Source organism: Bos grunniens, chromosome 5 (assembly GCF_055505025.1).
Source record: "Bos grunniens cultivar Pamir isolate PY7600 chromosome 5, Bosgru_T2T1.0, whole genome shotgun sequence".
Lineage (NCBI taxonomy): Eukaryota > Metazoa > Chordata > Mammalia > Artiodactyla > Bovidae > Bos > Bos grunniens.
The window spans coordinates 24,737,599-24,752,946 of NC_141169.1; the positions used below are offsets into that span (position 1 = coordinate 24,737,599).

At 43.1% G+C, this 15,348-nt stretch overlaps 1 protein-coding gene across 4 annotated transcripts in view; it reads left to right on the plus strand.

Annotated features, from left to right (window-relative positions):
- PLXNC1 (plexin C1) overlaps window positions 1–15,348 on the plus strand; it is a 158,246-nt gene that overhangs the window by 72,844 nt on the left and 70,054 nt on the right. For all 4 annotated transcript variants that reach the window (XM_086399070.1, XM_086399068.1, XM_086399067.1 and 1 more), the window contains exons 6-9: window positions 78–225; window positions 3,609–3,696; window positions 5,977–6,079; window positions 6,222–6,323. In XM_086399070.1, coding sequence (XP_086255196.1) covers window positions 78–225; window positions 3,609–3,696; window positions 5,977–6,079; window positions 6,222–6,323 — 441 coding nt within the window. The remainder of the gene's footprint in view (window positions 1–77; window positions 226–3,608; window positions 3,697–5,976; window positions 6,080–6,221; window positions 6,324–15,348) is intronic.

Consider the following 15,348-nt stretch of genomic DNA (forward strand, 5'->3'; position numbering starts at 1 on the left):
TCCTTTAAGGCTCTAGGGTGGATAGAGACGATGGAAGAACGCCACATGATTTGGTTCCTGTATTTTCTTCCCCACAGACGACAGTGACGGTGGTGGGAAGCTTCTCTCCGAGGCACTCCGAGTGCGTGGTGAAGAACGTGGACACAGGCAGGATGCTCTGCAAGGGTAAAAGTGTGCACAATGAGACCTGCGCCTGCATCATCCCAACCAGGACAGCTTACAAAGGTACGTGCACTCCACTGGTTCTTATTATCATTCTTAGAAAACGAAGAAGGCAAGAGAACCTCCTGAGCCCAGAGTGCCCAGGGAAACAGGTTAAACTTGAACAGCCTTACTCTGGAGACTCCCTCTCCCCCACTCCTTGCACCCTCCCTCGGTCCCCCTCACCTTTGCTCCACTCTTCCTGTGGCCGCAGGCCCCTACTGTTACCTGTGGCTGGAGAAGGATGGAGACTGGCAAATCCCCCCTCAAGTTGCTTAGGTGAGTGGCAAGCCAGAGACCATTGAACTTGACCCTTCCTAGATGGTTCAGATAGTTCAGGGATCTGAAAAGCTGGGAATGCCCTTGGTGAGGTGAGGAAAGGAAATGGCCAATATTTTATCATCTTAGGTTCACTGCATTCGTTCATTCAAACAAGAAATATTTATTGAGCATCTGTGTGCCAGACACTGTGCTAGGTGGTAGGGACACCATGACCGAAAGAGCCTGACCTGTTCTTTGCTCACAGTATTCACAGCCTCTTGGGACAGCAGCAAGTGACCAGCACCGGACAGTGCTGGGTGCAGCGTGCAGGGGACACAGCACGCTGTGAGATGTACGTGAAGAGGACACCTAACTAGACTTGGGGGAGCAGCGAGAGGGCGAGGAAAGCTTCTTGGAGGATGAGTAGGGTTGAGCTGGACAAAGAAAAAGGGGAAGAGTATTCCAGGCAGAGCCCAACTAGTGTGACCGACCAAAGGAAGGAAAAAGCTTTGTTTGAGGAGCCAAAAAAAGGTTCCATGTGGTCAAGTCAAATGGGGTAGAGAGTGGAGTGACAGAAAACGGATGCCAAAGAAGGTACAAAGTGTCTGGCACAAAGTAGCCATTGATGATCAAGACATTTTTGTTGAATGAATGGCCACAGGTGGAGAACGGGGCTGGAGGAGGGAAGGGCTGCATTCCGAAAGGCCTGACAGAAGGGAAGCTGTTGCAGTGATTCAGGTTGAGGGGACTGAGAGTGGAAGTAGCCAGAGCCAGATAAGGATGAAGAGAAGGGGATGGATTCAAAGGTTGGTCAGGGGTGGGATGAATTGGGAGTTTGGGATTGATACATATATACTATTGATACTGTGTATAAAATAGATAACTAATGAGAACATACTGTATAGCAGAAGGAACTCTGCTTAATGCACTCTGGCGACCTGAAGGGGAAGGAAATCCAGAAGAGAGGGGATGTATGTATATGTTTGGCTGGTTCATTTTGCTGTGCGGTAGAAACATAATATTATAAAGCAACTATGCTCCAATAAAAATTAATTTTTAAAAAGAGATGGCTAGGAGTTACAGTGTATGAACTGAGGATTCATGAGTTCCTTTAGGTGAGAAAGACGTGGAGTCAAGCACATGGTTATTAAAATGCAGGTCTTGCTCACCTGGAACATAAGCTTCAGAAGTATTTGAGATCACCGCGAAAAGCTAATTGATTGCATTCTTAAAATTTTTTAATCTTTGTTTTAAATTGAAATGCAGTTGATTTATAATGTAGTCAATTGTTTTTAAAGCCTCTGTCAGTTTCACCCAACCGTTCGTCTGCCCTTTTCTCTGGATGCTTTATATATTCTGAGCGGGCAAACAGACACACTTCCTACCTCCTGCATCCAGCTAGACAGTGGCCATTACCAAACCTTTGTCTGTAGTCTGTAGTAGCTTCATCCCTTTCACCAAATTCTGTCTCCCTTCTGCTTTGAAGTCATCTCTTCCATAACAGCCTTGATGGATTCTGCTCCAATCATCCAAATCATGCCAGTTCCCTCTGGGCACCCCTACATGCACCCCAGTCTTGGTACCCAGGTGATGCATGGAACTTGAACCACTCATAAGGTATTTCCTTGGCTATCCTGTCATGGTGCTGTTTCACCTAAATTTTTTTTGTCTCTTCTAGAATAACTGAATGCTTTCAGAGCTGAGACCGTATATACTCGTTTCCTTGTGAGGTTTCCCAGGAGTGTTTTGTGCACAGTTGATACCCAGGAAAGCACAACTCTTGCTAGTCTCTATCACTGGGCACTTGTAGATTCCGATGACATGTATGTTTCCCTGGGAGTCCCTCAGTGCTTACTGTCCATACATTCATTCTGTTAATAGTTATCAAGTGTCTGTTCAAATGCTCTTGCTGAGAGGTCATGCCAGCCCTCCAAACCTCCTTGTCTTTGGAACAGAGCATTATCATTTGCACAGAGACCCACTTTATGTGAGCAGAATTTTATGTGGCATCCTGGCTTTCAGAATGAATATTCCTGTTGTAGAGAAGCCTCTTAAAGTAAGCGTTTTCAGACTTTTGGAATCAAGCGCTGATCATATGTCAGTAGGAAAACTAGAGGTACCAACGAAGTTAGGCCAACTTATTAATTTGTCAAAGAAAGACTTTTCATTTTTAAAGTATCATCTGCTCTCCCCATTAATTCATAAAAGGAAGAAGATACTAATACCAAAATGGGTGACAATGAAAATGTCACAGAGGAGCCCTGGTGCCTGGACACAAAGGGATTTGAAAGGCACCCCCCTAGGCTGCCGCCCCCAAACCTGGCAACACACAATCAGTACAGTACGTGGGGAGGATTACAAACCCAGATTCCCAACACACCCCAGGCCTGCCAAGTCAGAGTATCTAGGAATGTAGCCCTGGAATCTGTATTTTCATCCATTTCTCAAGTGATTCTGATACACAACCAGATTTAGGGATCATCTTGGATAGAGGATGTAAGTTACAGTGATACAGGAAGTAGGCTGTTTCTCTCGTGGTGATTTAGCCCACTGTTTATCATATTCCTTTATTCTTTGGGGGTTTTCTAACTGATGGGTAGGTTTTCAAAAGCAAATAAGAAATCCTTCATTGTAGATTTGGCAACAGTTGACTCCAAGAAGATCATGGCTCCCAGCCTACAGGAGCCACACTTCGGAGTGTCGTGTAAAGATTTGTAGTGTGGGTTCTTCTGAAGGTGCAGGGTTTCTTTCTTCTCTAACATTCTGGTTATCATGTTCTAGACAGTTCTTGCTCAGTGACTTGTTTTATTCTTATGCTGTGGCCAATTACAAGCTGAGATAGTGATTCTGGGGAGAAGATGAGCTGCAAATGGGCTGTGAAATGGCTTTTTCCTAGTGATTATCCATGGGAGGCCTGGAACGAGGTGGGCTGGGGTCTGTTTGGAGGCTTGTGCTGTGCGCTTCGGCTGCCTGACGGGAATGGCCCCGGGGAAGAGGCCACATACTGATGGAAATGTTAGCGAACAGCTGGCACACTCCACCCTCTATGTGGAGGAGGCAAAAAATATTTATTTTCTGTATTTCCGGCTTTGCTCCATGATAGCAGGGCTTCGCCGTCACTGACTGCTTTTCCCTCTTTGCTCCAGATGTTTTAGTTGTCAACATGACGTTCTCATTCGGTTCCTGGCGTGTGTCAAAGAGATTCAACTTTACCAACTGCTCATCATTAAGAGAGTAAGATTTTATTTGAAATGTAAATATTCTCTCATTGATTTTAATTTATTTATTTGCTTTACTCTCCCATTTCCTAAAGAACTCTTTTGTGGAGGAGACTTTCCAAGGCGCCTTTTGGAGCGTGGCCTAATGGGAGATAGGAGGGCCCCTGAGCTAATCAGCTGGCTTGTTCAAGCCCCACTAAGTGAAGTAGTGCAGCCAAGAGGCAAAGGACTGTGCCCGGGTGTATTTTACCCACAGGGAAATACATCTTCCTCCGACCCAGAGGTGGCCTTGAAGTAATGGGCAAAAGGGTGCAGCTAGGTTATCTGCGGATCAGAATGACTTTGGGAATTTGAGTCAAGGAAGAGAGTGGAGCGTGAGGTAAAAGGAAGTCACAGTTAAAGACAAGAGAAGGTGGACGTCTCTGTCATCAAAAGCACAAGCTAGGACTTCCCTGGTGGTCCAGTGCCAATCAGGTGCCAATGCAGGGGACACAGGTTCGATCCCTGATCCAGGAACATTCCACACACCTTGGAGGAACTGAGCCTATGCACCACAACCAGTGAGCCTGTGCTGTGCAATGAGAGAAGCCACCCTAACTAGAGAAAGCTCCTGTGCACAGCAATGAAGATCCAGCACAGCCATAAAGAAATAGATAAATATTTTTTTAAAAAAGAGCATGTTCATCATGACCCACACTTCTGTACCGTGTTTGGCCCTGTTGAGCTGCATACCCCCCTGAATTAGGACCACACTTCCCTCCTTGCTTCTAAAGCAGAGTGAAGGCAGAGAAAAGATGTTTCCCAGATTCCTGGTTTTCCAACTGGAAAATGGGATGGACGTTTCCATGGAAATGATAGGAAACTGTTTTATTAGTGATTTCGTAGTTCTTTCAATGGTTTGCTTGACCAACTGGATGAGTACCAAATGTAGGTTTCTTTGGGTCTGGCCTGGGAACCATTGTTTCTTCAGGGAAAAGGCATCAAACTCGAAGCTGAGTAGGGAGGCCACCCTACAGCTATATGGACAGGAGCTGCCAGATTTTACCTTTACCACCTTGGCATTCTGAAAGAGGGGTTGAGTTCAGTGATTTCTAACAAACAGATTGAATTCAAGGAGGGGAAAGCTAAACTTGTTACAGAAAGCCTCAAAAGTCCATGAAAATGAGGGGGGGTGGGTAAGAAAAAGGGAAAGAGTTAAATAGAATTGTATAGCTCAAGGAGAGTTTAAACATAATACAGCTCCCCACCTCCAGTTGTAAAGCCTGGCGAAAAGAAGTGACTTGCCTTGGGTGCACAAGGAGGTAATTAAGAACCAGCTCTCAGACCTACAGCTCCCCAGAGGGTGAGTGCCCGCCCTTTCCTGCCCTTTCCCTGGGTACCTACTTCCTTTTGGAAAGCACTTAGTAAGGTCATCACACCTGAGGGTTAGCAAGCGGAGTGCAAGGCGCAGACCTGCTTCGAGTGCGCTTCGGTGGCCTGGTAAACACTTAGGCAAGCCTGTGCTTGCTTGCTTTTTCTCACCAAAACTGCAGTTTGTGTAGGTCAGAGCCTCAGGGTGCCTTGGCATCTCTGGAAGCATATCTGAAATGCGAATATGTCCCTTCTCCCTGATCTGGTCCTCTCCTTGTCCCAGAGGCCAACGCTCTCTCTTGCTTCCCTTAGCTACACTTCCAGACCCACTTCAATTTCCATTTTTATCGTTCTTGCTTTAACACTGATTATCCTATTAAGTGCTTTTCCAGTCTTCCACTGTTATCCGTGCATGGTTGTTTGATTAGTAGACACAATTCTTCCTTAATTTGATTAAAAAGCACACAGTGGCACCCTGTTTTCTCTGCTTGCCAAGGTAACACTTTTAGTTTCCCATCGTCCAGGCACTGGACGGTGTTCCTGCCCCAGTGAGGGTGGGCTTATGAGGGGTGAGGAGATCAGTGTCCAGAGGGAAGCTTACCTGAAGGTAGATGAATAGCAGAACCGGATGCAGAAACAGATTCAGTGGTTTCTTGTCATCTTCCAACGCAGCAGGTGACCCCAGCTTCAGGTTTCCGTGGCAACCCCCTAGCAAGCGTCATGATGGTCCGTCAGCCCCGAGGGCTGCCCAGACCAGGGCACAAAGTCAGTAGTCTGTCCCTAGCCTGAAAGAACGGTCCTGTCTTCCCTGGGTTCATCACAGTCTGTCTAGGGACTTTTTTTTTTTTCTTGTTTTTAATGCTCACACACAGCATCACAGAGGGAAATTCTAGGATGTGTGTTTTCCTAAAAATGCAGGAATTACCTTGGTTTTCTGTGTTGCCAGATGTCCAGGATGTATCCAAACTGGCTGTGCCTGGTGTAAAAGTGAGAGAAAATGCATCCACCCCTTCACAGCTTGTGACCCTTCGGATTACAAGAGGAACCAGGTAAAGTGACGTTTTTTTGGTAGTACAGAGTTTCACCAAAAATAAATGTTTGTGACCACCCAGCCCTAGCCTGTATTTTGTGTTTATTTCAAACTCTGAATTTCCACCCATTGCAATGTTGAAGGAATGTTCTTCGTTTCAGGACCTCTGTCCAGTGGCTTTTCAAAAATGGACACCACCCAAAACAGCAGGAGAAGGAAGATTCAAGGAGAATATGAGTAACAGAACCACTTGGGGCTTGCAGGTCAGACCCTGTTTTTGTATTGATGCTGGGAAAATCCCCCTTTAAATGACAGTAACATCTGATACTTTGGGTTCCTTTTAAAAATTCCCTATTTTGCTTTCTACCCAAATTCCCTGTTTTACCTTTGGTTTTTAACCAAGCTTCATTTAATTGGCTCAATACATCAGAGGCTGCACACTCACATAAAAGAAATTAAAAATCTGTAATTGTGAAAAATGATGTTCTGGTAGAAGTCAAATTTTGAACCTGATGTTGTGATCTCAGGAAGAGTTAGAGGGACGTCTAGAGCACATATTACTGAGGGGATTTCTTAACCACGTTTATGATTGCATTTCTGAGGGGTATAGGAGGGCTGGGCGTGTCTATGCAAACTGTACAAATGAATCTCTTTGAACTGCTTTTCTTTGTAGAGACAATCTAACCAGTAGTTAATAGTGTCAAAACAAAGAGTTGTTTCTATGTAATAAATATACATTTCTCTTCGTGTCTCAAAACTGTCGTTCATGAAAAAATAGTTTTCACGGAAATTTCTTCGGAAATTCCTCTTATTTTCTTCATAGTAAGTCACCAAGCTCAACTGACAGACGTGTTTGAAAATAGAGAATGTAACCCAGGAAACATTTCTGGGCAGAACGTAATTGATGCACTAAGCACCCAAGTGCTGGCGCCATTCAGTCAAGGGACGTTAATTGATCATCTACTATGCAGTGAAAAGCCAAAAAGGACAAGTTCTTCTTCTCATTAACCTTGGGTCTAGTGGGAGCAGACAAATCAAACACAGTAGCATGTTTTGTTCTCAAAGGCTCAGTTTTCTATTTCTTGACTAATCTGTGGCTTTGACATATCCATTTGCTGCTACTTAAGGTCAAGTGCCAATATAAATAAGTAGCACATTTTTAATCACCACCAAACAGTTGAGAGTAAGTGTAGGTGAATTCAGTAACAAGCAGAGGGAATGGGAATCAAAATGGATTATGAAGTTAATTAAAGGCATTAGAAAAGCTTGGTGTGCCGATATCTTCAGACTTTTTAAGCCTTTGAGGTTTTATTAAATGATGAGCCACATCACTCTTCTCATTGGTTGATGAAACTAGGGCGTAGTGACAGGTGTTTAAATCAAAAAGGCAGCGGCTTTTTAAAAAATTAAACTTCTCTTTTGCTCTTGTTTCAGTTTTTTTTTTTTTTTTTTAATTGGTCAAATACATATAATACAAAATGTACCACTTTGCCAGTGTACAGTTGAGTAGTTAAGTACATTCACATTGCTGTTAGTCATCACCACCATCTATCCCCAGAACATGTTTCAACTTGCAAAACTGAAACCTTATACCCATTAAACAGTAACGCCTCCTTTTCCCTTCCCCTTGGCCCCTGGAAGCTGCTGTTCTACTTTCAGTTCTCTGTGAATTTGACTACTCTAGGTACTTCAGATTAAGTGGAATCAAACGGGCTTTATCCTTTTGGGCTCATTTCACTTAACATAATGTTCTCAAGGTTCATCTGTCCTGTAACATGTGTTAGGATTTCCTTTCAGGCTGAATAATGTTGCATTGTTTGTATATATTATGTTTTGTTTATTCAGTCACCCACTGATGGACACTTCTATCATTCCATTGATGTCTTGGGTTGCAGACATCTTTTGGCTATTGTAACTAATACTTCTATAAATGGATGTGTACAAATTCCTCTTCAAGACCCTGTTTCAGTTCTCTGGGGTATGTACTCAGCAGTGGAATTGCTGGATCCTATGGTAATCCTGTCTTTAATTTCTTTAGGAACTCTGTTCTGTTTCCTTACCTCTCAGCCTTTTTACATTCCCACCAACAGCATTTCGGTGTTGCAAGTTCTCCATATTCTTGCCAACACTTTTTGTTTTAACAGTAACCATCTTAATTTGGTATAAGGTGATATTTCACTGTGATTTTGATTTGCATTTGCCTACTGTTTAGTGACATTGAACCTCTTTTTGTGTGCTTGTGGGCCATTTGTGTGCTTCTTTGGAGAAATGTCTATTCAACTGTTCTATCCATTGTATAGTCAGATTGCTTGTTTTTTTGTTGTGGTTGAATTGTATATATACTTTAGATATCAGCCATGTATCAGATATAAGATTTGCAGATATTTTCTCCTATCCATGGATGGCCATTGCACTCTGTTGATTGTATCCTTGGAGGCACAGAGGTTTAAAATTTTGTCCAAGTCTAATTTATTTTTTTAAATATTGTTGTCTGTGCTTTGGGTGTCACATCCAAGATATCATTGGCAAATCCAATGTCATAAAACTCTTATTCTAAGCGTTTTATAGTTTTCATTCTTACAATTAGGTTATTTGATCCATTTTGAGTTAATTTGCATATATGGTATAAGGTATGTGTCCAACTTCATTCTTTTCTGTGGATATTGAGTTTCCCAAGACAACTTGTTGAAAAAACTGTCCTTTCCCCCATTAAATGTGCTTTGCACCCTTACCAAAAAATCATGTGACTGTATATACAAGGGTTTACTTCTGGGCTGTATATCCTATTCTGTTGGTCTATAGGTCTGTCTGTATACCCATAAAATACTGTTTTGTAATAAGTTTTGAAATCAGAAAGTGTGGCTTCTGAGATTTTGTTCTTCTGTTTTTGTGATCGTTTTGAAAGAAAACATTTTATTCTGAGATAATGTAGATTTGCATGGAGTTGTGGGAAAATAATACAGAGAGACCTCATAAAACCTATACCCAGTTTCTCCCAGTAGTAACATCTTGCCAAACAATAGCACAATATCACAACTAGGATTTGACAATGACATCTGTCAAAGATACAGTCAAGATACAGATCAACTCTCTCACCTCAAGTCTCCCCCATATTGCCTGTCTGTGGTCATACCTGCCCACTTCTTCCTCCCCTCCCACTTGCCTATTTCTGACCTCTGGCTACCACTAATGTGTTCTTCATTCTGTAATTTTATTATTTCAAAGATTTTATATAAATGGAATCATCCAGAGGTACCCTTTGTGAATTGGTCTTTTTAACCCAACATAATTCTCTGGCAATTCATCCGCATTCTTTTATGCATCAATAATGTGTCCCCTTCTATTGCTAAGTCATGGTTCAGGCAGTGACTTTTTACATTTTTATTTTAAAGAAAAAAATACAGTCACTGCATCCTGGTTTCCTGTATTATGTCTTCTTGACCCTTTTGACATATGTGGTTGAAAGAACTGGGGTCACCAAGGAAATAGGAGAAAGCTGGAAGTAAACAAAAGCCCAGACCTGTCTTCAGGGCTTCTCCGTGCATGACCTTTGGCGAAAGACATCTTTTTGATGCTGAAATGTTTTCTTTAAATACATGGGGATTCCCTGGCTGCCCAGGGTTTAGGACTCCGTGCTTGCACTGCAAGGGGTATGGGTTCAACCCCCAACTGGAGAGTTCAGATCTGGCAAGCTGCATGGCATGACCAGAAATGAATGAATGACTCAGTTCAGAATGAACCACTGGGAATGGAGTATTGTCACCGGATGGATTTCTCCTGCTCTGTGATACACTGCTGTCTTTTCCTTATCATGTGGAATGTGTAAATCCAGACTTCCAGTTTGGCCTTCAGGTTGGCTTTGAATGAAGCATGGAACACTCTTCCTAGCAGAGAAGCCATCAAAGGCTTTCTTTCAGTGCATCTTCCACGTCACATACATACTGAGTGCTTCCTACGTGCCAGGCATGGGGACATGAGATATGAATGCATGGTACACAGTCTTGGGTGTCCTAATGCTGAGCTTGGATTGAAGATCCCTACAGGTGTTGATTGTGCCTGAATATATACCAATACACAGAGCTCCATGGATACCATGAGGAGGATACACATGAATCAGGAACATCTCTTGTCGTCAGTCTTAAGAATCTTATGTGTACATAAGCACAGAAATAAGAATAAAGGATAGAAAATAGTAACCTAGGAAAGGTACCAGGAAGTACACAAACCCTGAGAGCCTCTCTGTGCCCGGGGCCTTGTCTTAGTCATTCCTGATTATTTAAGCCCAGGGCCTGGCAGTTAAAAACACTTCATCAGTGTGGTTGGTTAAGTCTTTGATTGATGGATGGATGGATTGATGCAAGATGGCATGGAGCCGATAGTTAAGGGAAGAGACACTTGGAGACGGGGTGGGTCTTCTAAGCATAGAGCACGGGCATTGCAAAAGCATAGTGCGTCACAGAAAATTCCAGTGCACCCCTTATGGGAGACCCCAAGTGATTTAGTTTGGCTGGAGCAGAAGGATGCAGGAAGTTATGGGACAGAACAAGGTTGAAGTGACCCTGGAGCCTGCATCTATAGAGCCTTACATCTTGTTTTTCAGTAGCAATAGAATGTTCTTCAAGACTTTTTAATTTTAATGCATGAATGAACTCATCTGAGAAGGAAATGGCAAACTACTCCAGTAATCTTGCCTGGAGAATCCCATGGACAGAGGAGCCTGGCAGGCCATACAGTCCATAGCGCCTCAGACAGTCGGACATGACTGAGGCGACTTGGCGTGCGTGCGAGCATGTGGAACTTACAAGAGAGGGCTCCTGGCTGACTCCTATTTGGCTTTGTTGTCCTCATACTGTTCCATGACCCTGTGAGCCATCCCTTGACCACAGCTTAAAAACATGTACTGTCATGGCAGCTCCCCCATGGGAACCAGGAATGGACTTACTGATGTCAAACCAGAAAGAACCCTAGGGGGCTTCATTAGGGGCCGCATCACCGGAATAGGGCAAATAACTTAAAAATCTGTCAATATATTTGCCCTTTGGATGGAAAGTATTTTCAACGGTCAGGGCCAGTCTCTGTCAGAAACAGTTGGCCTTGTCACCCTGCCCTAACCTCTTTTCCTTCCTTTTCTTAATAATCTTATATCTGGGGCCTCCACCTGCCAAGAGAAGAGGTGACTGCTCTGTCTTTCCTGTTCTCAAGGAAAGGTTGTGAAGGTCTGTGATATGAGGTTGTTCTAGTATTTGTTATACTTATCACTGCCGGGTAGAAACGCACGGTACAAAGCCACGTCTTCCTGCTCTCGGGAGATTCACATTCCTTCTCTCTCTTGTGAGTTTTCTTCTCTTCCTCCATCACGTATGATGTGCATTTTAATTCCTCACGGTCAACCCAAATCACCTCATTCAGGGTCCCTGCCTTAAAAAGCAAAGTCAAGTTTAACATGTGCCTTGTTGAGTAGCTTCTGTGGGCCTAGCACTGAGCTGCATGCTGTGGGGTTCACTCTTGTATTCATTCATTTGAAACGTGTTTATTGAACACCTACTGTGTGCTGGGCAGAGAGGCAAAATATGTGCCCTCGTGGAGTTTATGTTAAGAACTTATAATAGTTGGGGATGCATTGTTATGAAGCTTCTTAGTGTGTACGACAGAAAAAGCTATAAGCAGGAATGCCAGAATGTGCAAAATTGACTAGGGGTGGCCCATATTTGTGAAGCCTGGGGTTATATCCTGAGCTCAAAGTGCCTCTTTATTGGAGCTTTACGATGGGCCTGTTTTCTCCACCTGATAGACAAATGTTGGCTTGCACAGGGTCAGTGGGTGGTGAGTGATACACACGAGGTTTGAACCCAGGCAGTCTAGGCCACAGCTTTGATCACTAGTATACACTGCATGGGGCTTCCCTTGTAGCTCAGTTGGTAAAGAATCTGCCTGCAGTACAGGAGTCCACCTGCAATGCAGGAGACCCAGGTTCAATCCCTGGGTTGGGAAGATCCCCTGGAGAAGGAAATGGCAACCCACTCCAGTATTTTTGCCTAGGAATCCCATGGACAGAGGAGCCTGGCGGACTACAGTCCATGGGGTCGCAAGTGTTGCACAGGACTTAGCAACAAAACCACATATACTGCATGACCTCAATGTAGTATCAATGATAAGAGTCAGTCTGGAAGGGACTTCTCTTGGGTGGCCTGGGCAAGCTGTCAGGAGTGTGCGTTAGTGTTGAAGGCTTGGGATGGGGTGATAGGCTGGAGCATAGTCGAAGAAAAGGAGTTGGACCCAGGCAAGCCTGGCGTCTTCCCCAAGATGGGAAGAGCAGAGAAGGCTTGAGATGGGAAACCGAGGCCCTCAGGAGAGGGAAGCATCAAGCATCTCATATTGAAGTTGAAGCTCAATAGAGGGATGGGTTTTGATTGGTGGGGTTAAATCTGCAAGCAGGGGTCTCTAATGGAATGGAGGTGTTGCCCACCCTGGTCACAGAGTCCTGGGTGCCTCAGCCAGGTCTGAGGAACCACATTCAGAAGGTTCCGTGACCGAGAGTAGCTACCTGATGGACTGGCCTCGGCAGCCTCCCCTTCAAGTCCCCCTCAGGTCAGAGCAGCAAGCCTTGATCTCTCTGCACAAGGCTTTGGTCTGTCACCTGCTCGGAAGTCTCCTGCTCCATCTCAGTTGGAATTCTAACTCTTGATAATTGCTACGACCAAATGGCAGTTGCATCTCAAGCTCCCTAGGACCAGTCCCTTCATGGATGGGTGGGCCATGAAGAAGCATTCAGCTGGGGGCTGAGCATCAGATGGACACGACGTTTTTGTTCCAATTAACGCTCTCATTTTTCTCTGGTGGGACTGTATTTTGGTGTTCTCCCTCTACACCTCACCTCTTTTTACACTTTACCATCTCCACTGCTGATTACCACTATTCTCAATTTATACATTTCATTAATATATTACTTCCATCCTTTTTGGTCATTAATAAAGATGTTAAATAATTCTGAACCAAATTCTCACCCCTGTAGGGCCCTATAAGGCACTTTCCTTTAATTAGTTGTGCTACCTTTCATCTCTCTAATGTCCTTTGGTTTCAGATTTCCAGCTGGTTTTTTTAATCCATGTGACTTTTTATCCAGTCTCGTCTGAACTAATTTCACGAGTGAAAATCTGAGAAACGTTTTCCTGAGTGTTGATTCAGGTCCAGGCCTACAGAGAGCTTTGCTGTATTCAGGTTTTTTTTTGGAAACAGATTAATAGAGTACAATTTGGTCTTAATAAATTGAGCCTTCCTAATGTACCTCTTTCTAATATTCTTTTCAATCATAATGGTAGTTTCTCCATTAATGTCATGGTAATTTGCATTGTGTTGATGTCAGGTTTCACAAAAGGTACTCTTCCTGTCAAGAGTAATCCTCTTAGACCTTTCCAGAGATAACTAGTTCTTAGTGGTTGTGCTATTTCCGGTGTCTTATAATGACTTTGTTTTTAAAAAAATAAAATTAAATAACTGGGTATTCTGTAATCACCTAATTAACCAGTTTCTAATGTGCTTTTTTAAAATATCAAATAGGCAGTGATTTAAAGCCAGAGTTCCAAATATTTTATTAAATAATTTAAAATTGTGCAGCCATTTAAAAATAACTCTTAAGTCTTTAAAATGTAACTGACAGGAAGTAAACTGTTCTGAGGTTAATTGTTGGGCAACCCAGGGCTCTAAGGGTTAGAGCCACTGATATTTTGATTTGATAAATGGAAATCCTTGGGCATAGGATGAGGGAGGAATCTCACTCCACAGGGCTGTAAGGAATAATCTCTTTGCATCAAGCTAGATTATGTTTTTAAATTAACCCCTTGTATGTGTCAGCTTATGGGACCTGCTACTTCATTTCAGGTTATGAATGAAGTCTTGATTCAAATACAGAAACAGATCTAGAATACTGAGTGTGTGGCGAGATCATTCTTGGCCTTTTGTATGTACTGGATTTTTAAAGACTATTTATCAGTAAAAATAGCAAGTGTTGTATTTCTAAGAATTGTAGGCATATAGTACAGCCATATAGGCACACTGTCTTTTCTTGTATATCTGTGTTGTTTATTTAATGAGGTCTGCTTGGTAGCACTTTAACTCACTTATTAAAAGAGGTTCTCCAAGCAGACAAAGGACAACTAATCTGACCCTCTTTGCAAGCAGATCTGAAGCATCTGCTTTCACAAAATAGACCAGGGCTAGATTCCATCTTAGAAACCTCTGTCAACAATAAGGTTTTAAAACAAAATCCTTTTGAAAGTAGCAGGACTGTCTCTACTCAGGGGGAAATAAAAAGTTAATCAGGTGACATGGCAGGTCCTCTGACGGTGTTTGTGGAGCTGTTTAAGGAGCAAACTATAACCCTCTTTAGAAAATCTGTTTTAGGCTAGTTAGAAGGCTCTCTTTTTAGCCTCTCCTGAAAGCAAAGAAGTAGCATTTACTTGGTGTGTTTGAAATTTCACTTGAGCAGACATCAACTGTCTAAGTAGAAGAAGTGAGAAAGGCTATCTGCAAAGAAACCCGAGAATCGGAGCCGAGTTGGATATAAATGTGAAGTCTGCATCACATTTATAGGTAGATGAAGGTTTACCTAAAGCCTCTTGCTTCCCAAAGAAGACAGTGGACCCAGTAGAGCAGGAGTCCGCCAGATTTTTTTCTTCAAAAAGTCAGACAGTAAATATTTCAGGCTTTGCAAGCCATGTGATCTCTGTTGCAAAGACTCAGCTCTGCCATTATAGTGCAAACGCAGTGACAGACAATGCATAAATGATGGTGTGGCTGTGTTCCCAAAAAACTGTATTTATGGATGCTGAAATTTGAATTTCATGTGTTTACACATGTCATGGAATATTCTTCTTCTTTTGACTTTTTTTTTTCCATAGGCTGCCCAAGAACGAGCAGTGGACTGAATTTAAACTTGCTCAGGCAAATCTAGGAATTTGCTTTTTCCTGATCTAGTGCACCCAGAGGTCCTGTGTCCCCCACAGTACCTCGTGCCATCCCAGGGATCCTGTAGGTGTTTAACAAATACCTGTTCACTTAGCTGGCATCCTGTCAGAGCAAAGAGTAAGCCTTTTGGTATACAACACACACTTGACATTTGCGAGGGATTTATTTCCACGTCTTTGCTAATCCCCCCCATTCCAAGTACCACTCTTGCAGATAATTTCCCCCATAAAATGCAGTCAACTCTAACAGAATAATTAAAGTGACCCTCTCAGGCCCTCTGTGATTCTATAAATACAGGACTGAAGTCCTTTACTAAGTGATTAA